Raw genomic sequence first — 27,720 nt, 5'->3', positions numbered from 1 at the left:
TCATCACACAGCCAATAACACTATATACATACAAGTATATCAAAACAACCATGCTTGAAAATAATCTCTGTATGCTAGGTGAATACAAGAAGCACTCTGCAAGCGTCATCCATGGAGGTGATATGTCCGAAACATCTTATCATGAAAATACAATGAGTTCAGGGACTGATGCTCATACATCTACAAAACAGTGGAACTTGCCTTAGTGAAAACCGGTAAAGAAAGACCACTGGCCTAAAACAAGAGTTTTATACCTCTGAACAGAGTGTCTTCTCATCATCATTTCTCCTGTTTGAGACGTGTATAAAAAGACAGACAGTCTGAAAAAAGATTGATAAAGACCACTTTTCAAACCCTTAAACAGTGTTCTGATTGAAACCTTTACATAAAGGCCACCTGCTCATATAGACCACTTTCCTTGCCTCCTTTGAGTGGTAATATATATATCTATATATAGATTTATCTTTATTGGAGCTTTTAGCCCCAGATATTCACAGGATATAATCGTCCATCTATAAATATTCCTATGAGTTTGACTCCATCATAAAGGTGATAATCCTGAGAGATTGCTGAAATACTATAGTCAATCATCAATCAGCTGCAGTAATAGGCACCAATGGCTGGGTGGCAGCATATTAGCTTTGTCAAGAATGCTGAAAGAAAGATGGACAAAGAAAAAAACAGTATGCTAAGAGTTTGGTCTGACATGAATTTAATTTAATTTAATTTAAAAAGTTAGTCAAATTTATGGGCTTTAACCCAAATTCGAGTTTTCTGGCCAAACTACATATACAGTCAAACCTGCTTTAGAGACCACCTGCCTACAGGGACCACTTCTTTTGTTTCCCTTGAAAATGGTTTTTCATTGAAACATGTACTAAAGGAACATGTACATAAAGACCACTCTTGTCTCCCTTGGGTAGTCTTTATAGACAGGTTACACTGTGTGGTTAAAAGAAAAAACAATTATTAATTACATTGAAATCTCAATTCTCAATAAGTTACACCATGTAACCGAATATTAAAAATGCATAAACATTACACTGCCATTTGCTTTCTTCCGAAAAACCTAATTATATAGTGTAACATATCTTTTTTTGTTAAGTACTACGTAAAACCCATGTTCATTTCGAAGTTTTAGCCGACCATAACTGGACTACCGCAGAAGAAGAGAAGAAAAGAAGAACTTGTGATTACTTACCACAGAGCTTGTAGAGTGGGCTCGTTTTCTCTTCCAGCAGTCGGGATGAATCTTCTTGTGTTCATCAGCAAGATGCTTGGCCTCCTGAGAGAACACTCTCCTCTCCTCTAGCCTCATCTTCTTCCATTTGGTACCAAGGATGACGCTGATGGCTCTGAGATGGGAGGTTATCGGAGAAAGTAATGTCAAAATAGGGATTACATTTAGCATCGCACTTTCGGACGTTATCCAATGAATGCTATTGTGCATAGACTCTAAAAAAGGGTATCCATTTGTTTCCCCTGTCTTACAAAGATTTGATATCAATCGCAACTTATTTGAGATTGATATCAATAGCAACTATGTACACAAGAGATAGGAAACTGCAAACTTCAATTGATTGGAGGACTTGCGATTGATTTGGATCAATGCAACTCTTTATAAGACAGTGTCCTGTATTATAAAATAATACAATGGCTATTACTTCTGGATAACTACCCCCCTCTTTGAGACAACTACCATCCAACTTACCCTGCATAAATACCCCAAAGCAGAATTACACCCAGACAACTCCCTCCTTAATAGTTGCTCTAAAAACAACTACTTAGCTTAGATGAAGGTTGCAGTCAGCCTCCAGACCTAAATTCTTGATTCACCATGAATCGAAACAATGAACAGCAATATTGTTTGAAGTATATCATACTATACGTGTGACAAATGTCAACTGTGATAACACCCTGTTTGTTCAATTGAAGGCCTGTTTCACAAAGCCTTTTTTCAATGACAAATGACAAAAATCAGTGACAAACCCAGCTCTTGATAACCAATCAGAAGCAAGACTTTCAGTAGCTTACAACAAAAACTGTCATTTGTGAACCCGCCCCCCCCCCCAGGGTCCCGTCTAATGAAGAGTTGATTAATTCACATCAATCAAATGTCTTCTAAACAATCACAAGTTTGCGGTCCCCTATTTCTTATGTACATAGTTGCGATAGATATCAATCAATGCGATTTATCGCAACTGTTTATAAGACGGGGCCAGAGCTGGTAAAGGGTTGACAAGAAACCATGGTAACTTCATGCATAAATGTCTGTTACTTACCTATTGTCCTTATCAGGATGCTGCTGGGTGTACTCCAGCCTGAATTTCTTGGCAAAGAGCATGAAAGCATTCATGGGTCTCTTGCCCTTCTGGTCCACCAGCTGGAGCTTCTTCATCCCCTTGGAAGGTGATGATGGGGCGCTAGCGCTACCTCCAGGAGATAACTGACAGGAAGAGGAGACCGGTGACGATGGGATCTGTCGCGTTGGGCTGTTCTCTAGATCCTTACGGTGTCTGGCCATGCTGCTAAGGGCAAGAACTGCCGCAGAGTCGGAAGGAGTAAGGTCATAGCTGATGTCCAGAGAGTAAATAAGAAAACAATGTAAAATTCAGTTTTCTTCTAATACTTCAAGAGGAGAATAAGAATACAAAAGAATGATATAGCGGAGCAATTCACTGATATAAATTGAGCAATGAGTCAATGACCTTTGATAAATCACCATTTATTAAATATCCACAGAATTTTGAACTGTCTATCCAACCTTATCTACAAAAAATATTTTGTAAAGCGTCCCTACTGCACTACATATAGCTACTTGTGCCCGCTTTATAGCATACAATGCCTAATTGGTGACCATTAGTCCCCCATGATCCCCTTTTTCTTATGTTAATTGAGAGCTGATTTGATGAGATAACCACCCGTCGGTGGCCATGTAGGGAGGTCTAATCCCTCCTGGCCAAACTAGTGCAGAGGAGCTTCAATTCTCAAATATTTTCAATCACATCACACATTAACTCACCTTTTAAAGCTTTCTAGTACATCTGACTCCTTATAGCTGGTTGCATCAGGATGAGAAGGGGGTAAGCACACATCCCCACTCTCAAGCTCAGAGCAAGGAATACCATATCTTACTACTGTCTGGCAAGGTATGTATGAGGACCAACCTGCAGAATACCAGACAAAAAACAAACAATACTATTCACCCTGAAGCCTAGTGTAAACAAAGAATTGGTTTGAAATTAGTTTTTTTCATGTTTTTCTTAAGTTATACCACATAGACAGCGATCCAGTAAAGGAATATGATGTTGCATGTAGTAAATCATTTACTTTGAATGTAATTAAACCAGCTAAACTATTTCAAGATTCCGACTCAAGAGTCAAAATTAAATGATCCTATCCTTGATCTCATTATGGAAATTTTGCTTTCCATAAGTATATAATCAATAAATTATGATTGTGATGTTGAACTCCCAAGGTTAAAGAAAGAAAATTATTACAAATATCTTAACAGTCTATTTTCTACTGTAGTTTTGTCAATCTTATAAAATCTTACCTTTATGGCGCACAAAGAAAGGATGGTCTGTAGAGCAGATGGCTTCAAGACACGATTGACCTTTGACATCAGGGTCAAAGGTCAATTTCATTTGATCGTAGACTTCAGCATGGATGTCGGGTAGCCTAGGATCGCTAGGCTTCAGGTCCTCTATCTTGACCAGGCGTAATCCAAGAGGTGCGTACCCAGAGATAGGGGACTGTCCTCTCCCGGATTCATCCTTGATGAGACAGGCTTGTGTGGCTAGATACTCGTTGCTTCCGATCTCCTCGGCGAGCCGCCACTCTGTGCGAGGACCTGATGTGAATCGTATCATGTTACCTGAATATACATGCAGGGATAGAGGGTTTGGTTAAGTGAGCCTATTTTTTCTTAGTAAAGGGGATGTCCACCCTGATATTAATCAATTTTAATAGAGGCAGAAAAATGAGAGGATTGTGTCGGTGAAAGTTTGAGCGAAATCTGATTAAAATTTAGAAAGTTGTGAATATTTAAAGTTAAAATCAATCAAACACAAATTGGCAACTCTGTGACATATCTTGCGAGGTTGCCTCCCACTTACTTTGTACCATAAAAAATCAGAAAGAAAAATGTCAATCCTACATGCAGCTTGTAACTTGTTTGCAAAGACCAAATAAAATATCTTGTATCTTGTATCAAAACAAATCTATTCCGTCATCAATTACTACGAAAATGGAAATTAAAGCAATACCTGTGCAGAGCAAATTGGCAAGGACCTCAAAGATATGTCACAGTGTTGCAAAATTGTGTTTCAAAGACGACAACTTTCCAAATTCATAACTTTCATAGCTTATGCTTTCACTGTTCTGTTCCTCAAATTTTCTTGCTTCTATTAATACTATTAATCAATAACAGCTTATTATTGGGATGGAATTCCCCTTTAAAAGTCACTTCTTTTTTTATAGCCAAAACAAAAGTGGTATGATTCAAAGTGGAGACTGAAGTGGATTGTAACTAGGACTGTTGTATAAGAATGTCTACATGAACACACACTCAGCTAGTTTACAAGAAAGACTACAATCTCTATTTTTAACCACAAGAGGCCCAGGGGCCAAAATCCTAGGTACATTTACAAGTGGCTACACCCACTTTTGTTTATTTTTCTTTAATTGCATCAATTTTCTGATTACCCCACTCGTTGTATTTCCCCCCAAGATTTCTAACTACAGAAAGTTAAAAATCACTGGTATCACTATCACCTAACTACATATAATCTAATGTGAGTAATAGGCTCTTTCAGACTCGATGCTTTATTGCAAGGTTTATTCACGCTCATGGTGTCATAAATCAATCAATAATGTTTTTGTCAGGTTCGATCAAGTGTGTTACATAAATATGAAATCAACCCTCTGTAAGAAGCCACAACACTCAAATGGTCTAAAAAGTTAATAAACTGCTTAACAATACAAAAGCTTGAAATGATGTCTTATGCCTCAGTCACACCTTTGCGTATTTGGCTTGCGTATTGCTGCATATTTATGGCAAGCCGTTTTAACGTTTATTCCTATTTCTTATTAGAATTACTATTGCTTTGCAACAGAAAATCATTTCTTGATATCAAGAAATAGGAATAAATGTTCAAACGGCTTGCCATAAATATGCAGCAATACGCAAGCCAAATACGCACAAGCTTGAAATGATGTCTTAGAGTGACAGATATAGTACCTTTGAGAAAGCACTTCCAGACAGCTACTGGCCAGGGGTGTGACCAGGTACCCCCTCCTGCTAACTCTGAATCTTTGGGCGATGCTGGGAAGGGTGAAGAAGAGGTGATCCTAGCATCGCTCAGCTCAGGGGCCCATGTACCAACGGGATCGATGAAGTCATCCTCATCGTTGACGTGAGACGACGATGATGATGACGATGAAGATGAGATGAGAAACGATGGAGGTGGAGCATTGCGAGGGGGTTTGGCGTAGGTGTGAATGGCACGGTTGAGAGAGTTGACTGCGGCTGATAGTCTACAGAGAAGATTGATACAGGAGCAGTTACAGTCAGGTCATGATCTTGATGTAATTACAGAACAATGATGGCACAATAAGGAAGTTTTCTACTTGTGTAGCATCAGAAAGTATGTGATAATTAAATAATATTTATTATGGAAAAATTAGTATACAAATATACAATGTCTTGAGAGGTTCTGGTTGAAACTATGGGCAAGAGGTGACTCCAGTAGTACTATTGGAGTCACTGAGGCCTGTAGTTTTAATCAGTATTTCGAAAAGAAGGCAGAGTATATTAGTTTTATATCCTGCATCAAAAGAAAAACAAATTGTATTAACAAATATTAAACATTTTATATATTTTTGTAGTTGTATTTTTAATAAAATTTTGAAATTAACAAAAAATAATCAAACAAAATTTTTAACTCCCATATAGTACTTCTACTCCCAAATAGTTCTTTTTCAGAGCAGCCTTACAATAGTAGAAATATTTTTGGTCACGTGAAGAGCTCTCAACCAATAAATTTTTGATGCAAGATATTTTACTAAATAATTTGGTCTCTATTTTTGTTTACCATAATTGGAGGCGTTTTGACAAAAAATTTGAAAGAAAATCTATCATGCAATAAATCCTCAATGAGAGAGACTTTCTACTTTGTTATCTTCTTCCCTGAAAAGTGATTATTCCATTATATATCAAACTCAGTGCTCAAAATACACGGGGGGGGCGGTGGGCGATTCGCCCCCGTGAGCTACATAATAGCCCCCGTCAGGTTGCTCACGGGGCGATTGCAAAATTAAAAATCGCCCCCGTGGAATTATAAAATAAAGATTATCTTTTCTGTTATAACTTCAACACAATATTGAGTTTCAATTTTCAAACCTTAAACCAATGAAATGGAACTCAGATTAGCGTGCAAGATTTCTTGTTTTATGAGTAGGCCTATTATTACCGATTCAGCTCGCAGTGCAGTGCCCCCGTCAGCAGTGGTTATAGGCCTACTGCGCCGTTAGTAACGGTACGTGTGCATGCTGCCGCGCCATGTCTGCTGGAGCTGGAGGCGGGGGGGGGGGGGTTAGGGGGTTTAACCCCCTCCTCCCACCCCCCCGGCCCCCTTGGGCTGCCAAGTGAAAATGTGATATTAAAGCGGGGGGGGGGGGGGGGGGGGATGCTGGAGAGGAGGACTGCTAATCTATTTTATTTTTTTCAGGGGGGGGGGGGGGGGGAGTGAAGCGCCATTTTAGCATGACTTTCTTTTTAACTCTTACTTTCACCTATCTCAGCTAACCCTAAGTCTTTGGTTGCTGCTTTATATGTAGTTGATAATACATGATTAAAATAAAGAGAGAGAGAGAGAGGGAGAGAGAGAGAACCACCATCATTTTGCAATGGTTCAGGGTTCGTGTAATGTACATTTGAAACCATTTCTTAGCGTCTCAACCCTAAAAAAATAGCAAAACTAGTTTTGAGGAAAAGCATTATACTGAATTAAATAAAGAATAATAGCTTTATATTGGATCATACTAATACTGATACGGGATAAAGACAATGTGGTATTTGTATAGAGGTATTCCAAAATGACATTCTGATAATCAACATTTGTTCTGGTATCGTATATACGCATAATACAACTGATCTTTATGATTTCTTAACGTGACATAGCTTCTTCTCCCCCTGCAAAAAAACAAAAAAACAAGGTTATTTAATAAAAGGATCATGCGACAAATAATCATTGTGATTCAAATTGATGCAAGGATTTTTTTGAATAAGCAATGCTTTTCACCAGAATCTTCTTTGTAAAAACGACTTTTACAAATCTCAGCCATGTAAATCTGCCACTGTGTTGTAAGATCACTTTCAGATTAGGAGGAGTGTATTATTTAATGAATATTTTACATTGAATGGAACGTCTCAACTCAGTAAGCATGGCTGAGATTTGTAAAAGTTGTTTTTACAAAGAAGAATTGGGTAAATAGCAGTGCTTATTCAAACAAATATTCGCATCAATTTGAATCACAATCATTATTTGTTGCTTAATCCCTTTTAATGACCTTGTTTTCTTTCTCGTTTGCAAGGGGAGAAGAAGATATGTCACGTTAAAGACATCATAAAGATCAGTGTTGTATGCGTATATAGTATATACACAGGCCAGTAACAGCTTGTAGCTTGTAAATTTGTAAGAGGGAAAATGCTGATTGAAATGATAATGATGAAATAGCATATAATTGAGGAGTATCATAGGTACCAATTCAATGGATATTTGTATAAAAAAAAGCCCCCGTCAGTACTAAAAGAGCCCCCGTGAGAAGGCTCACGGGGGCTCTTTTTTGGGTGGAAGAGCCCCCGTGGACAAAAAATTAATTTGAGCCCTGATCAAACTTGATAGAAACCTAATGAAAAATGCAATTTCATTGCGAGCACATGCTGAAAAACTAAAAAGTGAAAATCCAGCTACCTTGTTGGTTTATGAAGTACACTTCCCTCAGAGTGATGCCTCTGTCTCCCAGATGAGCCCCCACTCTTCCTTTGCATAAGGGGGCTTTGAGGGCTGGTGGCAATGATGGCCAACTCCGTCAGCCAGTTCTGAGCAGACCGGTGATCCCCATCTCCATTACATCCATCCAACGAATGCATGTGACTGATAGGCGCATTTTCGTTCATGATGGGTTTCACACCAGTCTCAATTTTGAGAACTTGGCAAGGCTTGGGAACTGTGCCATTGGAGATAAAATAAAAAATGTGAGAAGTGAGCCTTGTTTGAGCATGCATGGGCGAATGTGTTTATTTTAGAGAATTATTGGTACAGTGTATATAAATCAAGAACAAAATGTAGACAATTTATAACAGCCACATACAATCTGTTTTCAACATTCGATAAACAATAATAGGGTACTTTTGAAAAAATGAAAGGTATTGGTATACATCAAATATGTTTAAAGCAGGGCTCAAATTAATTTTTTGTCCACGGGGGCTCTTCCCCCCCCCCCCCAAAAAAGAGCCCCCGTGAGCCTTCTCACGGGGGCTCTTTTAGTACTGACGGGGGCTCTTTTTTATACAAATATCCATTGAATTGGTACCTATGATACTCCTCAATTATTTGCTATTTCATCATTATCATTCCAATCAGCATTTTCCCTCTTACAAATTTACAAGCTACATAGCTGTTACTGGCCTGTGTATATAATATATACGCATACAACACTGATCTTTATGATGTCTTTAACGTGACATATCTTCTTCTCCCCTTGCAAACGAGAAAGAAAACAAGGTCATTAAAAGGGATTAAGCGACAAATAATGATTGTGATTCAAATTGATGCGAATATTTGTTTGAATAAGCACTGCTATTCACCCGAATCTTCTTTGTAAAAACAACTTTTACAAATCTCAGTCATGCTTACTGAGTTGAGACGTTCCATTCAATGTAAAATACTCATTAAAGAATACACTTCTCCTAATCTGAAAGTGATCTTACAACACAGTGGCAGATTTGCATGGCTGAGATTTGTAAAAGTCGTTTTTACAAAGAAGATTCTGGTGAAAAGCATTGCTTATTCAAAAAAAAAATCCTTGCATCAATTTGAATCACAATGATTATTTGTCGCATGATCCTTTTATTAAATAACCTTGTTTTCTTTTTTGTTTGCAGGGGGAAAAGAAGCTATGTCACGTTAAGAAATCATAAAGATCAGTTGTATTATGCGTATATACATTATGATACCAGAACAAATGTTGATTATCAGAATGTCATTTTGGAATACCTCTAAACAAATACCACATTGTCTTTAGCCCGTATCAGTATTAGTATCATGCAATATAAAGCTATTATTCTTTATTTAATTCAGTATAATGCTTTTCCTCAAAAATAGTTTTGCCATTTTGTTAGGGTTGAGACGCTAAGAAATGGTTTCAAATGTACATTACACGAACCCTGAACCATTGCAAAATGATGGTGGTTCTCTCTCTCTCTCTTTACTTTAATCATGCATTATCAACTACATATAAAGCAGCAACCAAAAACTTAGGGTTATCTGAGATAGGTGAAAGTAAGAGTTAAAAAGAAAGTCATGCTAAAACGGCGCTTCACTCCCCCCCCCCCCATGAAAAAAATAAATAGATTAGTAGTCCTCCTCTCCAGCACCCCCCCCCCCCCCCCCCCCCCCCCCCGCTTTAATATCACATTTTCACTTGGCAGCCCAAGGGGGCCGGGGGTGGGAGGAGGGGGGTTAAACCCCTAACCCCCCCCCGTAGATCTGCCCATGTTACCATATCATTCCACGACATCTTGGTCTTCCTCTTCTTCTCAATAGGGACTTTTAGATTTGCGTGGACGTGGACGTGTTACGTCCTTTTAAGGCACTGGCAGTCACATGTCACGTCCTTTTAAGCACTGGCACTGCCTTAAAAGGAGGTCACACGTTTCAGTCCACGTTCCCATCGTGCAAATCTAAAGGTCCCTAATATTGATTTACTGGTCGAGGTTCATTATTTGCTATTCATTTGAAATCACCAGATTTCAGCGGGTTAACGCTTTCACAACGAAAAACTTCTCCATGACCATGTTTCTGCCCTTGCGCGATCGCCTCCAGCTCCAGCAGACATAGCGCGGCAGCGTGCACACGTACCGCTACTAAGGGCGCAGTAGGCCTATAACCACTGCTGACGGCGGCACTGCACTGTGAGCTGAATCGGTAATAATAGGCCTACTCATAGAACGAGAAATCTTGCACGCTAATCTAAATTCCATTTCATTTGAAAATTGAAACTCAATATCGTGTTAAAGTTATACCAGAAAAGAAAATCTTTATATTATAATTCCACGGGGGTGATTTTTTATTTTGCAATCGCCCCCGTGAGCAACCTGACGGGGGCGATTATGTAGCTCACGGGGGCGAATCGCCCACCGCCCCCGTGTATTTTGAGCGCTGGTTTAAAGGTATTACAAAGTTTTGGTATGGGGTCATTATTTTGGTTCAAATGAACATAATGAAAGCATATGCGATCCTACAACATTCAGAGATCATTGTCGCGGTTGAAATCGATTCTAAAGTTATGAAATTGCAAATTATACACTCTTTATGTTGTATTGCTCCCTCTCAAGGTCAAGATATTAATTACGCTATTTAACAATGTTCCTTGACTAAAATCGACCGATTAACTATTCCCGTTTGGAAGTTATATATCACAACTACATATTCTGAGCTTTTCATGGTAGCAGTTGCCATCGTACGGCCTTAGGCGCTATTTGAAATTTTATCAAAATTTACCGGGAGCACCGGTAAATTTTTATATTCAATTTTTCTCAAAAGCAGAAGTGTTTTAGGGGCTAAGTTTTCTAGTGCGTATAATACATCCACAGGGGCATCCAACTATATCAAAATTGTACAGAATCACTATCCACCCAATTTTCAAAATTAACCAAAACTTTGTATTACCTTTAATGATTTTATTTGATGCATAAATTGTCAATGAAGATTATCAATTAACAGTTTGAATTATCTTATAAACAAAATTGATGTAAACTTGTGATGACCTATTTTCATAATCTAAATGTCAGTTTAGATATATATTCCTCCCGACATCAAAATTACTAGAATCTATACTATTACAACAACAAAATTGTCTTCCTCAATAGAAATTTAATTAACATTGAAATTTTCGCCCGGTCAACTTCATTCCTTGAGGAATAAAAATATGAAGTGTCAACTGAAAAAATAATAGGCCTCTCACTTTCCATAACTTACCATTAGCATTGCAATCAAGGTGGGGATGATTATCTGCAAGAAACTTTTGATTGTCTGTCATGGCTGCTGCCTAGATTTGAAAATAAAAAACAAACTATTATATCATGCCACCTTAAATTTTGTTTTAAATTCTTTAATATTATCTGATTTCATTTATTAATATTATTTTTATTTTTCATTGTATTTCATTCCTTTAGATATGGTAAGAACTAGATGTCAATAGCAGCCTACCTCTCAAGATATTTCTTGCGGGCTGATGGCAAATGTTTCTTGAAGTCTGATGTATACTTTGGACGGTGCTAGTGCTTACCCGACTGATATAATATAAGAAAGCAGTAAGCATATTCTATCCTCTAGTCTAGTCATTTATATTATAAGAAAGCAGTAAGCATATTCTATCCTCTAGTCTAGTCATTTATATTTTGTGGGGGGGGGGGGGGGCTTTAATATGACACAAACAAATTGATCTAATTATGATTTTCAACATAAGAATCTTAAATTGAAAGTAAATGCACATGCATCAGGGTGCCGTTTTCTCTCCTTCTGTCTTTTTCTTCTTCTCCCCTACTTTTCCTTTCCTCTTAAATGTGTCATTCAAACGAATGTATGTAGGCTAGATCTCCTATGTGCTACACCCTCGATCAGTTGGTCACTGCAAAATCACTAATCTAAATGGAAAACTATCTTAAACTAGCCTAGATTCTAGATCTACTTCTAATTCTTGTAAGTTGTAGGTGTGAAATTAATAACAGCCCATCCCATTCAATCTACGCACGTACGCAAGCGGCACGGTACCCGGGAATTTACGTGTAGCTGTGTGTGTACTGTCGTATGTAGTAAATGAATGTGGTTTCCGCCCAGCTGACTGAATGAATGGCTTCGATAATAACAAGATTTCCTGTTGCTAAAAATCATCCAATTTATGATAATTCCCAGGTAATTTCAGCTACCACAACATCAATCTTGGAATCCCTTACCTCAATGTTCGTACTACTCAGCTTCTCGGTGCAATTATAAGTCTTGAATCAGGAAAAACAAAGGTTGTTTTCCTCTCGTGCTATCATCTAACTTGGCTCGGCACTGGAAGGGACGCCATGATCATGAATGACCACCGAGAACTTGTTTACTATGTATGCAAATATCCGAAATCCGTGTAGGTGATTGGTCAATGAAAGGGACCTGTCAATTTGTGTGCTTGTGATTGGTTTGACTAGTAATTGCTCCATCCAAAACATTGCGTGTTCCTCCAAGGGTCCCTGAACCACAGAACCCTCCGAATATAGTTATTCTGAAACTATATCTCGTATGATTTACTGATTTAATCGAACCATAGATCTAAGTTAGGTTTAGTAATAAAGAGAAGTTTAATAACGATATTTGTCAGTTCTAACTTCTATGTCATGACTTTATACTGCAAGGCCTCATTTTTTATATTCTCTTCAATGTTTGTGATTTAATTGTTTGCATGTTTTGAACTGTTTGTGTTTTGTTTTTGTTTTTACAATCTGGAAATTACTAATGAGAAGTTAGTTAGTGACGTACCATGGTTATCAAGTTAAGCTGTTCCATACCCATGTTTTTTTAATCCTGATGTAGGCTTTTGCTGAATGAATAATAAATAAACATGTTGTTGTTGTTGTTGTTGTTTTAGTTTAAGGGCGTGTGTCATTCAAATATGAATATTTATTCAGCAAATATAGTCTTGCTACAAACAAAGTGATGTGATTATGATGCAATTGAGATATTTCTTAGCAGTCAGGTAAAACAAACAAATAGACAAACAAACCAACTGTGATGCATATGTTGTGTATCTGGCCCACGACCCACGCCCTAATTGCACCAGCCCCGACCCTCCCCCTCGGCCCTCGGCGGCTCTCCAATGTACACAGACCATGCAGGAACATCAACATTTGACAAAGTAGTAAATATGCAATATAGGCCTCATGATCTCATCCGATGAAGCTGGATAGCAAAGAATTAGTATTAAGTCCAATGACTCTAAACACTGGCAGCTAGGGGCGGCACCTTTTTTCTTCTTTTTTAATAAATATTCATGGGCCAATTTCAAACTAACCGAGCAGATATCATGCGTGGTCAAACAGTTACTGTAAACATCCCTCCCCCCCCCCCCCAAAAAATAATAATAAATCGAGTTAATTTAGTTATTCAGATCAGTGGCGGATCCAGGAGGCCGAGCGGGCCTTGCCCCCCCCCCCCCCCCGGCCCGCAAAGAAAGGAGAAAGATAGAGAGAAGAAGGAAAAGAAGGGAAAGAGTCGTGAGAAAGGGAACGAAAGAAAAGGGAGAAGAAAAGAAAAGGGGAAAAAGAAGGATGAATCGGGGGCCAAAAGGGTCTTGCCTCCCAGCTGTAACCCCGCCCCGCCCCCCCCCCCCCCCCCATCGAAAAATAAGAGAGAAGGAAGGAAAGGTAAAGAAAAAAGAGGATCGAAGAAGAAAAGAAAAGAAGGGGATATCAATCGCAATTTTCCCGCCAACAAGTTGTAGTTCGGGGGAGGGGGGCGAAAGAAAGAAAAAATAGTGACCTGCCAGTTTGACAAAACATGGTATCAAAATATCTTTATCTGACCATTATAAAATGCTTAAAACCCCTGAGCTTCTGGGGGCTCCGCCCCGTGGACCCCACGTCATTTAGTGACCTGCCAGTGTCACAAATAAGGTATCAAAATATGCTCATCTGTCGGTTACTTAATGTATAAAACTCCTGAGCTTCTGGGGGCTCCGCCCTCTGGACCCCAGACCAATTTGTGTCCTGCCAGTGTCACAAATAAGGTATCAAAATATGCTCATTTTGTCGTAATTAAATGCCTATACTCCCTGAGGTTCTAGGGGCTCCTTCCCTTGACCCCGCAGTGGCTTTGCCCCTATAGACCCCACGCCAATTCACCTCTACCTGATCGTAAATACCTACCCCCCCCCCACCTACTTAGAGAAACGTTCAGCGGGGCCTGCATGTAAGAGTGGGGTGGTGCGGATTTTTTTGCCTACCCCCCCCCCCCCCCCCCCCCCAAACGTTTTTGCTCAATTCGCCACTGCCGGTGTCACCATTACGTACCAATGTTTGGCTCGCATAATTTCAAATTTGGGCCCCCCCCCTAAGAAATCCTGGATCCGCGCCTGATTCAGATGGCCTATCTAAGGAAGCCCAACAATATATCAAATACGTACAGATAGGCCATGAAATCGGGGGGGGGGGGGATAGTCAGATTCGGTTTGGACGGTGACAGGGATGTGCTCAACCCTCGAAACCCCTACCCATTTTAAGGTTCATTTTCATGGGGGGGGGGGGGGGGTGGTTATCAAAGTGAAGCCCGTTTTTTCAGGACCCATCTTTAGGGATATTTTTGTTGAAAAATGGATCCCATGTATAGGGTTTTTTGTGTGCAAAAGTGACCCATTAGAGTGGCACACCCCGTATGCCTTAATATGTGTGTACCCCCCCCCCCCCCCCTCCCCGGGCAGAAATACATTGATATTGACAAGATAAGTATACAAACATAAAGAAGAAAACCAAAGAAAACTGTAAGAGGTAAAAAGTAAAATAAATAATTCTAGATACACACTCGACCCATGTTTATTTGTTATTTTCCGAGGTCGAGTAGTAACCATGGCCGGAGTGAGAGAAAAAAGCATTTTGTAGGTGCATTGTATCAATATTTGTTTGTCTCTTCCATGCATATAGTAATTGTTAGGCATTTTCAGAATGTCGGGGGACGACTGTCACATACGGACCCTTGATAATATTCTATCTTCTGTGATATTAGACTCCTATATTCAGTTGCCCCTCGGCCCCTGGCCCCTGCGATAACAGCTAGAGAACAAAACGTGAAGACCCTTTATTAGAAGTTGTTGCTATTAATACAATCATGTAGTACCACTGACATTGTATATGTTAATTAAGCGCTTTGTATCTACTTGTAGAAAAGGCGCTATACAAATGTTCATTATTATTATATTATTATATTATTATTATTTGTTTTTTTGGGGGGGGGGGGGGGGGGTCTCCGATATATGGATCCGAACGAACATGTACAATTTTCTACATCTTGCGTATTGCTTGAAAGCTATTGGCTCAAATATTGATTGATGCTGTGCGCGTCACATGAATTAGCCAATCATCGACCCGGAATGCTAGTTTATCAATTAAAGGTCCCGTATGTGCATATTACAGGTGTATCGAGAGGTAAGATGTTCCAGGAATCAACAATTTTGTGGTATTTACGTGTTTTAATCACTGTTTTTGTTATGTGAGATCGAATTTCTGTATGAAACAACGAATTCAAGTGAATTTTGTAGTATCAATGAGTGAAAACGTGTTGCTACGTGAGTGTTTTGGGGCGTGCTTAGATACGAACGTGTGACTCATTTTATTTGTTGACCTATTCATGGCTCTGACGGAGAGCGAGAGCAAACGAAGCCAGGCTCATCGGCCTGGCGCTGGCCTGGACTGGGTAGCTTCTACGTCGGAGGGCTCGGGCTCGGGAATAATGCCTCGCGAAAGGAGTATGAGCCTTATGTAGATTTTCTTTATCATGTTTAAACTCTAGTTAACTTATACATTGTCACAGTCATGCTTCTTTCATGTGATTGTGAGTAAGAATCGGGGGGCTGTACAAGAACACGCTGGGGGATCACTCCCAACATGACAAGCTGTATAGCGCCTACGCACCCGCGTCCAGAAAAAGCTTCAAAAGGGTGTCTTTTTCAGCTATACAGTGTCGTCAAAGTTTTCCTTCAAATTTAAGCAAGGGGTGTTTTCCAAGCTCTGATATTGCACAAAAAAATCCCCCCAAAAGGGCACCTTTTAAGTTTAACAGGTTCGGCATTGCATTTTGGCGTTTCCATTAAAAAGAGTGTTTTTCAAGCACGTACTGCTCGCACAAAAAACAAAAACAGTGTACCTTTTCAGGTTAGGGTCATTTCAGAAAAGGTGCACTACGCCATTATAGGGTCCATTTCAGAGGTTGATGGACACGGCTGGGTAACACCATAAAACATGTATATAATTAGGCACAAATTCGCACAAGCCGTCGGCAGAAGATCACCCTTGTCGAGATGCTGAACAGGCTTTGACAAGTAACAGAATAGAAGTAGAAGTAGAAGCACTAGTGAGAGTGAAAGCAAGGCCAACAATTAAGAAGAGACAGACTAATGAGTAATGGATATATCTTGCTCGTACAATTAGGTCAAGTAGGATGATATAATTGAAATGTTGGTCAAAACACATATATCTACCCCCAGACATGGAAGATCTGGTAAAAGTAATAAAGTAATAAAATATTTTTTTATTCAAATTCAGCAACAAGGAGACTGTCAGAAATAGTTGTAATAAATATTATAATCTCAGTTAGATACCAACAAAACATAATGAGAGAATGCCTTCTTTTGTGGTGATCATAATTCAAGAAATGCAACATATTGTTTAACCATTCAAGAGATCTCTGAGAATTGCCATAGGTTGTACTTGTAGAAGTGTAGAGGGCAGCAAGTTACACAATCAAAGAATGTTTTATTGTGACTAAAGTTTCATCGAGTGAAATTTAAACATTGTTTTTTCTCTATCCTAGGACATACATTTGTATTCATCATGTTGAATATCAGCTGAAGATGAGCACATACTGGACTTAAATTAAATGAATGATCGATTATTCTAATAATGGCAAACTCAACAGGATACAAGCTGCGCAGCGCAGCCCATAAACACTTGACAGAATCAGAGTGCACAAAGCTCAAGATATGTATCCGGAGATTCAGAGAGACCCTGTCCGTGCTGGGACTTTGCACGTCTCTACAGAAGTTCATGGATACCCCAGACAAAGTGCATTTGATGACTCTCATCTTCCCGATGATACCAAAGGACCTTCTGGTGGACTTTGACAACCTATCTCGACTTCAATTCGAGCACTACAGTACGCTGGTTAGACCAAAGCTGGTGGAGAAGTACAAATTGGACGATGCGAAGAAGCAAAGTCCAAACAAAGGATTGAGTCGGAAATCCTCCACTCGTGTCTTGTTGCCTGTGGAGCACATGCACAACCTAGCAGAGGCCCGAGAACACACAATGGAAACCTTCAAAGGCAGACGCAGCGAGATGCATCGTAATGGAAGCCAGCAGGCTGTAGAGCTGACTAGAGTGTCAAAGGAACATAAGCGAAGCAAGACGTATCATGCTCTTGAGCAGCCAGTCAGCGGGGACGAAGCTCCTAGGTCAGTGTTTCGTGAACCACAGCCTCCAGTAGTACTCAATACCAGCCAAACAAGTAGTGATTCCACACCAAGAGTCAGACTAGGGGAGCTCAGGCAGGAGTCTACACCAAAATCTCTCAAGGTATTTAAAAAAAAAAAAATCTATTTATTGCTACTTCCAACAGAATAACTTTTTGAAGAAGTCTTTCCAACAAACTAGAAACTACCCCCATATATTTTGTTCAAATCAAAAGGACTACAATATGTATTTGTCTTCTCTTTTGGGATATCAGCTAGATATTAGTCACATATTTCCTCATTTTATAGTACATGTGTAACTGCATTGTACATCTATACCCAGTAAACAGTAGCCTACAATGTACTTGTACATGAACCATTGCAAGTGCACGAAGGATCTTTCTTCATTTCATGTAATTGCATCTTCGTCTTGTGCATGTATGCATTCATTGTTTGTGCAAGGCTAAGTTAAACAGTCAAATCCAATGATCATTGTCATGGTTTCCATAACAGTACCTCATGATCGTCAGGTATTTGCACTGTAAACATCAATGGGTTGTACATTTTGTAGTTAAAAGTGGGACAGTTAAGCTTATACGCATACAGGGAATTGTTCCAAATATTGTACTGTAGAATTCTATTCTATTGTATTCTACTTCACTAAGCAGAGTTTTTTGTAGGACCTACCACAACCTCAGTTGTCTTTTATGCAAACACATGTACATGTATGTTGTGTTTTGTCTTAAACATGGAGTGATAGCAAATAGAAGCAGGTGCAAAATAGCAGGCTTAGATTTTACCATACCTATACATATAATAAATCTTAGTGATTACTTGATGATAACTCTTTATTGATTTCTACTTGATTATGTTGTAGACCATTACTGTTGTTCCACCAAAATACATTTCTTGATATTTTTAACTGTGTACTGGATATTGTTGTAATTATTGATAAAATAACATATTGGATATCAGACATCGCATGAGTTCAATGTATGCCAAAGACTATGTCATGGCAAGTTGTACATACATGTATTTAGGATTATCATGACTTCTTATTAAAAGCTGGATTGCACTACTTGTAGCTACTTTTGCCCTCTATATGCAGGGAGGTCTCATCCCTCCTGGCCAAACTAGTGCAGACAGGCTTTTTAAGTAATTTTACACTGTCTCAAGATTGTAACTGCTTCATAAGTAAATTGTGTATTTTCCATTTGAATTTGCAGGTGCGACGAGTGACCCTTGAGAGGCGAGAAGGGCAGTCCTTTGGTTTTTGCATTCGAGGTGGCATTGACCTTAACACTGGCATATTTGTCTCTGAGGTGGACTCTGGGGGCCAAGCTGAGCAAAAGGTATTGCATCAGAACATTGTTACATTATATGGCCCTGTCCAATATGCATTCATTGAAAATACGATGCTATCATCCTACAGTACTTGTCCATTTGGGCAAGCAAAGACTTACTTCTTGTAGTACTATAAGACACAAAATATTGTTGTGAATTGTTAATAACAGTTTTTTTCACAGCAAGAAACATTTGATCATTGTGATGAACATTATGAATGAATGTAGACCATTCACATTATTTCAATAATTTCTGGTTTTACAGTACAACAGAAAAATATATTTATGCTAATATACATTGGAGCAATCGATGCTACTAACTTCAGAAAATGAGTTTTAAAACAATTGCTGTATTTAAAAGACTTGCATAGTTTTATTATTAATTGAATACTGTGAGCAATTATAGCTTGGAAATTCAATAATTTGGGTGGCAGTGTTGGGCCATACTTGACAGATCCAAGAAATCTGAAATATTTTGCCTTAATATCTTGGAAATGAAAAAGGGAAGAATTGTGAGTTCTTCTTCCAGCAAGTATTGCAAGCAAACCAAACCAAGTATTGAAATCTAAATGTTTACTGAACCTGTTACTGAACCATACTGAACCTGCTCATCTTAGGGAATGAAAGTAGGAGAAAGAATCCTCAAAGTGAACAACGTAGTCTTCAAGAGCATCAGCCATTCTCAAGCTGTTGTAGCTATCAAGTCTGCTTCTCGTATTCATGTCTACTTAGCACCTCTTGGTCAGATGCCTGGTTCTACTGGTACAACACCAAGGTAAGCTGAATAAAAGTCCAGGGGGGTGTTTTACAAAGATCCTAAATTGGACTTAACAATTATTGAAAGCCGTTAGCATCTTTGAAATAATTTGTAAAAGTTATTTTAAAAGGCATAAAATGTTGAGTAAAATCATTCATATTTTCTATTATCAAGGAGATTTCATGTTCTGGATGTAGAATTCATGAAAACTCTAAAATACTTGAATTTTTGCTCTTGAACACATTTTATTTTAAGGCTACAAATGGCTCTCCATAATGTTTAAGTCCAACTTAGAGTTAAGTTCGACTTAGGATCTTTGTGAAATATCCCCCAATTTATGCTGCTGTGTCCCTTATGAGTGACTTAATTCTTTGTGTTTATTGAGTAACAAGTGAAAGTCTTTATGATACTCTAAAACAAAAACCCTTGTGATATATTTTCATTTATGTACAATCAGTTTAGGAAAGGTTTATAAATGAATTAAATTGCATTTTCAATTTAACTGACATTTGATTGAAATGCTATAATTATACACAATTGATGCATATTTTTTCATAGCCAAGCATAGCACATTACTACTTTATTTGTCGTAAACAATAGAAGTTTTGTTCTATTATCCTGTGCGATCAAAGTGTACTTGTGATATGGTTAATTTAAGCCAGACTACACTATTTGTAGCTACCTGAGCCCTCTATATAGCTAACAATGCCTTAAGAAGCGGTGCCCGTTGGTCCCCCATGATCCTCTTTTTCTTATGTAAATTGAGAGCTGATTTGATGAGATAACCACCTGTCAGTGACCTTGCAGGGAGGTCTAATCCCTCCTGGCTAAACTAGTGCAGACAACCTTTAAATACTACTGTCGATATCACCTTATCTTTCCATTCTTTTCAGGATTGATGATCAGATGTCTGGTAACCTTGGCAGTCAGTTGAGATTACCTAGCACAGATACCATCAACATGGCGGCATCTTCCAAGTCCAAGGGTCGTAAGGTCACCATCCTAGCTGAAGACGATGGCTGGCTTGGATTCAGCATTAGAGGGTAAGACCACTTCTGGGGCCTGTTTCACAAAGCATTCTTTCAATGACAATTGACAAAAATCAGTGACAAATGTGTTGATAACCAATTAGAAGCAAGGATTTCAGTAGCTTATAACAAAAACTGTCATTTGTCACTGATGACAAGTTTTGTGCAACCCCCCCCCCCCCCCCCCCCCCCCTGGAGTCCATGTCAATTCAAGAGCATCTACTCAATTCGGCAATGGGATCATCTCTCTGTGTACATTTTTATATCAGCTTGGCTAAGTAAAATGGTTCAAGTCATACATTCAAGTACTGTACTCTAGCAAGCTGACTTGATCCAACACACTTGACTTCAGTCAATTGTTTGAATATCATGCTATGAAATGTACATTTCTGAAATACTCATAGATAGTAAGACCTTGTCCCCCAAACTGCATGGTATTCCTGTCATTTGCTAGTTTTTTATTTGTGTTTTCTTGACAATAATATTCATTTTACCTGGGACTAAATGTGTGTTTCCAAGTAAATGTTTATCTTTAGAATTTTTTTTCTTCTTCATTTATTTGACAAAGTATTCCTTTTCAAAGTCTTAAAGTTTTCCTGACAAGTACTCAGTGGAATAGCCCACTCATAGTGAACTCATTCACTACCTCTTTGGTAGTGAATGAATATGAGCAACCCTTTTACCAACATCACAATAAGAGTTTTTCATGATTTTTTTTCTTCCTGTTTTGCAGTGGAACAGATCAGAGCATGGACATAACAGTTGCCAATGTGGATCTGTCATCGCCAGCAGAAAGATCAGGTCTGAAAAAGGGAGAGCGCATTCTGAAGGTCAGTAACTAATGTAGCCCTTTATTTTTCTGATTTATTTCTTTAGTCTAGATGAAGGATAATAAATCGCATAATATTTCTGTTTAGAATAATGTTTCTTGAGTGAAGCAGAAAGAAGCAGCAAAGTATTTTTATTTTGTTTTAACCCTCATTGCCCCTCTCTCTGTCTGTTCTCATTCTTTACCCCCCCCCAGCCCTTTCTATTCATATATGTTAAGTTTGCTAATCTTTCACACAATTTGGGTGATTTCCTTTCTTCTTCAAGGAGTTGGAGGGCGATGAGACAGTTGTTGCAATGCTTAAAGCCAAGGCCTCAAGTGTATATGTTGTAGTAATGTAATCTATTTTCACTCTTTGCATTTATCTCTCTAGCTTTAAAAAAAAAAGTTTGATGTTTGCCAATATTTTCACCTGCTGTGTGAGCCTGATGACGTTGTGATGAATTTATGATAGTTTGCTAACTTGAATGTTTTCAATTTTTCACAGGTGAATGGGAAAGCAGTGGAAGGATTAGAACACATGCAAATAGTCAACTTTGTCCTCTCTGCTAGTATCGTTGTTCTTCATGTGAAACCTGGTAAGTGACATTCATGCATGTATTTTTTTATGTTTTTCTTGCCTGTAGTTGGTTTTACTAAAGCATATTATGAAATATGACCCACGTTGATCATGTGTAACCTTAATGGTAAGCTCATAGGGTGCTCTCAATGCCCTTTTAGCAGATAGAAGATAACAATTGGCAATTACACAAACAATGGAGGCCCTTGAGGTCAGCATTCTTTATTCCATGTACACACTCCTGGCTTCAGGTTGCCTTGTACGTACAATTACATTGAGAATCTGGGACAAGAAAGGGGTCCACAACTTTTTTAGCAAGTTAATTTGAGTTTTAACAAAACAAAAAAGCAGAAAAGTTTCATAGATTTGATATAGAATCCAACGTCGATGGATCAGTCATGTGATTATGATGTCACCTTGTCATATTTTGTTTTGTACATGAGATGTCACAAATGTCTATCTTTCTTCTTTCGTAACCCTTCTTCCGTGCTTATCATTGAGATGTGTTATCAGTAGACTGTTCCTGCTCTCTTTCCCTAAATATAAATCTATTCCACTAATGGATGGTATTGATAAAGCTTGATTTCTGTTTTCATTAAAAAAACAGCTCTGAGGCGAGCATCTCAGGCTAGTGCCGTGTCATCCAAGGTGAGGGGTCGGCATGTTTCGTCCAGTTCATCTACTGCAAGCAAAGGAGCCAAACAAGAAAGTAAGTTTCATTCTCATTATTTTGTATTGATAGTAATTTTCAAACTTGCCATAATTTTTCGGCTGAATAATTGCACATTCTTCAATCAAACCATGTAATAACTACAACTGGCTGCTATACGTCTTTTTCATAATTTTTAAAATTTATTTTGTCTATCCGTCTGTCTTTTGCTTCCCCTCCCCCTCTCTCTTTCTCTTCCTCCTTTTTGTTTTACACTGTTACCTTCAATCATCTATCATGTACTAGTAGTTAGATTGAATGATTTAAAGGCTATAGAATTACAATCATAATTCTGTTTTCATATATATTAAAGGTAATACAAAGTTTTGGTATTGGGTCATGAATTTGGTTCAAATGAACATATTGGAAGCATATACGATCCTACAATATTCAGTGATCGTTGTCGCGGTCGAAATCGACTCTAAAGTTATGAAATTTTAAATAATAAACACTTTATGTTGAATAGCTCCCTCTCAAGGTCAAGATATTAATTAAGTTATAAAACAATGTTTATTGACTAAAATCGACCGATAAGCTATTCTCGTTCGGAAATTATATATCACAACTACACACTCTGAGATTTTCATGGTCGTAGCTACCATTGTATGGCCGTAGGAGCTATTTGAAATTTATCAAAATTTACCGGGAGCACCGGTAAATCTTTATATTCGATTTTTCTCGAAAGCAGAAACGTTTTAGGGGCTAAAATTTCTGGTGTTTTTAATTCATCCACATGGGCATCCAAATATATGGGCTATCCACCCATTTTTCAAAATTTCTCAAAACTTTGTAATATCTTTAAGTTAAGCTGATATATATTTTGTTGAAACTAGCATTTCACCTGCAGTTGCCATAAATGTGTTCTCTATGCTGCTTGTATTTCAGTTTCTTCTGGAAACGAGTTTGATGAATCCCTTACTCGATCTAGCGTGAGGAGAGGTCTAAGGTCACCCATACCAGAGACGGCCCAGGAGATTGCACAGTTTGTGGCTGTAAGTTGAACAAATATTAATCATTAATCGTCTTCATATAAATTGGCATTGCGTGAGTGATAAGGGAGAGCGCAAATGCTCAGTTTTAGCTTTACAGATAAATCAGTTCAAGATGTGTTCATATTCTGCGGTTTTAAGTAGATATGTGTGATGTTAGCTATTTTGATGAATATAATATACAAATATTATCGTGTAGCTGTTTACTCAGAATTGATACAAGTGAATCAATGACCAATGTTAATGTCTGTTATTATTTATGTTCTATCGCAGGAGATGCAGTCAACCCCACCTGTTTCTACTTCCACACCCCTCCCACCTGATGATGATCCAAGACTGATCAAGAATAGGAATCAGTACATGAGAGAGATGTACAATGGTGCTGCAACCAATGAGGATAGTATCCTTCAAAGGATGAGAGAAGATACTGGTGGTGAGGTAGATGCTCCTCTCCATCTCAACCTCTCCAACCTGTCAGGGAGGACCCTGGAGGAATCGTTCCAACAAAACGCAACAAGAGTGGATCCAGTGGATGCGAACGAAGGCTCAGAGAAAAACAGTCCAAGGAGACTTTCTAAGTTTGACCAGGGCACCATCCGACTGAATCTAGCCAAGGGCAGCGTGAAGGGCACGATGAAGGAAGCTAAGCTGATCAACGTCGATATTGATTTTGAGAACGATGTGGTGGAGAAGAAGCAGAGAAGGCATGTGAAAGATTTGTTCGAACAGAAGCAGGAGGTCAATCGCAGGTTGAGTCCGTCTCCTAACGGGCAAGGGTCGCAGCGTAAACAGATTCCCGATGGATACACGCCTCGCATGAACATTCTGAGCAGCCCCTATGCGCACTATGACCGTGAGAATAACATCAAAACCGAGACGCTGACACCGTCATCCAAAGACTTGAAGGGAGCCATGAGAACCGCGTCCAGTCAGATCAGCAATGAGTTGACTGGAAAGAGTAAGGGTATGACCACCTGCAATGTGCCACCTTCGCCTCACAATGGATCGAGTCCCGTGTCAAAGTTCATCCATAAGGTGCTCAGACGAAGGAGCAGTGGGGGAAAGGATTTGCTGAAGAAGGGCGGAGTGAGTCCTTCGAGCAACATAGGTAGCTCCGAGTCACTTAATGGGGGCTGCGGATCTTTGAGACTGGGCAATATCGGACCTGAGCCAACCCTCCAGGGGACTGCATATGATCTGATGAAAATGGGGGGTGGCGATTTCAGCTCCACTGATGGAGATTGAGATAGTAATTTGATGGATTTTAGACAATCTGGCTGAATATATCTATTTTATCTGCTGCATTAAAATGAGGTTGCTTAAAACTTGTAGTATTAAAATTATTTAATAGTTACAGTACTATACCTCTTTTGGTTAATATTCATTTCTTCATACTAGTATTTGCCAGTTAATGAGTACAATTTATGGTTGGGTTGTTACCATAACAAAATGTTGAAAGTACTCATTCACTCAATATGTCATTCAAATTCTATTCCCATATTTAATTTGGAATGGGAGCTTAGGCTTAGGATTTATAGTATGTTGTATTTTAATTTAAAAATAAATGACTTGTAAGTCATTTTTCATAGCACTTATGTGCAGAACCCAAGGCTACCAATTCGAGTGATGCATCAATCAGTTGTTTATGATTACATTTACTTCCCATTTTTTTCCTTTTTTTCTTCATAGAGCAAGAGAACAAATGCTATTCATTGCATGCAGTATTGAAATTTCAGGTCAAAATATTAATATTTTGAAGAGTGATTCTTTCATTTACATAGTGTATGATGACATACACACTCACTGCTAACCATATGTATGCATCATGCTAGCATCTGCATGTTATCTTTTTATTCCTCATTCAATAAATTACATTTGATGCTGCCAGAGCTGCCTTGATACCATATTGTCAAAGATCAAATTTTAGTTCACACATTTTTGAAAGCGTGTACAGTTTCACATATACCTGTAGATATGATATCCATAAGTTTACTCAATTTAAATGTAGATGATTTTGTCAGCCTGTTTCTGCATTTGTATACATGTAAGTCAGTTACATACTTTGAATCGTTCCTTTTACTATAGCCTTTCTTTCATTGATTTTCACCTTTCCAATACCTATATTCCTATTTGGGTTCTCTGTGATCGATCTTTTTAAAAGTGCAAGGAGAAATCTTTGTATGTGCCAATATATGTATGATTAAAAATGCTTCTTACACCTGCCATCATTCATAATCTTTCTTATGAATGACTCTTGCAAAAGACATACATTTTGATACAACCTGTACATTTTTTTTTTTTGTGATATATTAACAGATCTATATAAATTGTTTGTTAGTCTTTCTCAGTTTTTGTATCAATCCCATCGCTCTTTCCTGATGACATTACAAGAATAATGTCATATATGGGACAGCTAAATGTAATATACTACATATGTACCTGTAAATTGCTTCAAGTTTAATCAATCAAATGTATACATGTATGTGTATTTACATTTAAACTGATTATGTATGAAGTATGACATACAGGTATTAGTGGACTATTGTACATTTTCATTCCTAACTTGTATACATGATGCAATGGCTCAGAATCACCATTAAGTCTCAAACCTAACATGGAAACAAATGGGGGAAAATATAATTTTTCTCCTATTGATTGCTCTTTGATAAAACTTGAAGTTGAAATGACTTAATATGTCATTGGAAATTTGGAATCTCTAGTTTATATATAAATCAAATTAATGATGAATTCTGGTGAGTTGTAGATGGTCTTGATTCTTAAGAAGATGGGTCATATACTGACAAGTAGAAAGGCTTATGGTAATCAGATCATTTTGCAGTTGTATGATCATAGTAAGAACATCACATACAGTGTAGGTCATTCACTAAGGTTCCCGAAAAACACAATGCAACAATACCTGAAACAGAAATTCATATTACTCTAATACTTGTTGCATGTTAGCATTAATAATGAGGGATTGATCTGGATGCCCCCAAATTATGTGCAAATTTAGTTAAAATGAGTTTCTAATATTGCTGCAGGTTAGCAAAATTTTCTGTATAGAATTTGGTTTGATCTTTCCAATCCATGACTAATTAAAAGGTTAACTTCACAATATCTATTGTGCATGATTTGCTTTATAATAAAAATGATTTATTTTATTTTCTTGAAGAATATCAATTTCATTGCATTGTCAAGATGGTGCATATGATAATTTAAAGAGATGCAATAATCATTGTTATCCACCAAATTAAGTATTGTCATGATTACTTTCAGAATCTCTTTGTGCAATTCTTTATTTTTTAGATTAAACTACTTGTATTATAAAAAATATCGATGATACTTCATGTTTTGCTATATGGTTGTTAATTTAGATTTAGACTTCGAGATATAAAATATAGAATACAAAATTGAAGACTGACATCAGATGATGGTGAAAAGGAATACAATTTTTTTCTTTTTTTAACCCAGGAAATGATAGGAGTTTAAATAAAAATGTATCAGAATTGGGTAGAATTTATAAGTGTAATATATTGACAATTTTCTCACTTCTTTTCTAAAGGTGTGCTGTGGTAGCTCCATGAATTAATCTCTATATTTTCTTGTATGTCTTGTGACACAGAGCAATATTTTATTTTGTGATGCTATTACATTCTATCTGGCAGCATTTTCATTTCTGAATGGTTTTCCCATTATTCTTTAGAACTATCTATAAAGAAGTATCTGGCTATAGCGTATGTCATTGTATGACAGTGCATGTATACATGAGCTTATTAAACTGTCATCATACTTCAATGTTATACCTTGACCATTTTGCTGAAAATAAATAAAAGAGGCCTTTTCTCATTTGTAGTCAAAATTTACTATTATTGACTTTACTTTGATTATGTATTTTAGCATTTGAGACATATGTTTGAGTGTGTGTGCATAGATGAAGCATGAGTTTCAGTATGTTTTTAAGCATGATTTAATATCTCATGGGATTTTCCAGTAAGAGGGAAGTATATATGGTCATCGTCAGG

General features: G+C 38.0%; 2 protein-coding genes across 2 annotated transcripts; one reads left to right on the top strand and one right to left on the bottom strand.

Annotated features, from left to right (window-relative positions):
• Nucleotides 1–275: 275 nt before the first annotated feature.
• Nucleotides 276–12,392, bottom strand: LOC583948 (HMG box-containing protein 1). The gene is made up of 9 exons (XM_030972448.1): nucleotides 12,242–12,392; nucleotides 11,265–11,334; nucleotides 7,977–8,232; nucleotides 5,243–5,538; nucleotides 3,557–3,877; nucleotides 3,023–3,167; nucleotides 2,283–2,573; nucleotides 1,202–1,355; nucleotides 276–653 (listed from the first exon to the last, which is right to left on the bottom strand). The coding sequence occupies exons 2-9, from the start codon at nucleotides 11,323–11,325 to the stop codon at nucleotides 645–647; spliced, it is 1,533 nt and encodes a 510-aa protein (XP_030828308.1). The 5' UTR covers nucleotides 11,326–11,334; nucleotides 12,242–12,392; the 3' UTR covers nucleotides 276–644.
• Nucleotides 12,393–16,915: 4,523 nt separating this feature from the next.
• On the top strand, nucleotides 16,916–25,558 carry LOC582840. The gene is made up of 9 exons (XM_782778.4): nucleotides 16,916–17,608; nucleotides 18,711–18,836; nucleotides 19,445–19,602; nucleotides 20,478–20,627; nucleotides 21,346–21,442; nucleotides 21,929–22,019; nucleotides 22,608–22,709; nucleotides 23,595–23,701; nucleotides 23,972–25,558. The coding sequence occupies exons 1-9, from the start codon at nucleotides 16,937–16,939 to the stop codon at nucleotides 24,941–24,943; spliced, it is 2,475 nt and encodes an 824-aa protein (XP_787871.3). The 5' UTR covers nucleotides 16,916–16,936; the 3' UTR covers nucleotides 24,944–25,558.
• Nucleotides 25,559–27,720: the final 2,162 nt, after the last annotated feature.

This window comes from Strongylocentrotus purpuratus, unplaced genomic scaffold (assembly GCF_000002235.5).
Source record: "Strongylocentrotus purpuratus isolate Spur 01 unplaced genomic scaffold, Spur_5.0 spur5_scaffold_6, whole genome shotgun sequence".
Taxonomy (NCBI): Eukaryota; Metazoa; Echinodermata; class Echinoidea; order Camarodonta; family Strongylocentrotidae; genus Strongylocentrotus; species Strongylocentrotus purpuratus.
This window is presented reverse-complemented; position numbering and strand designations above follow the sequence as displayed.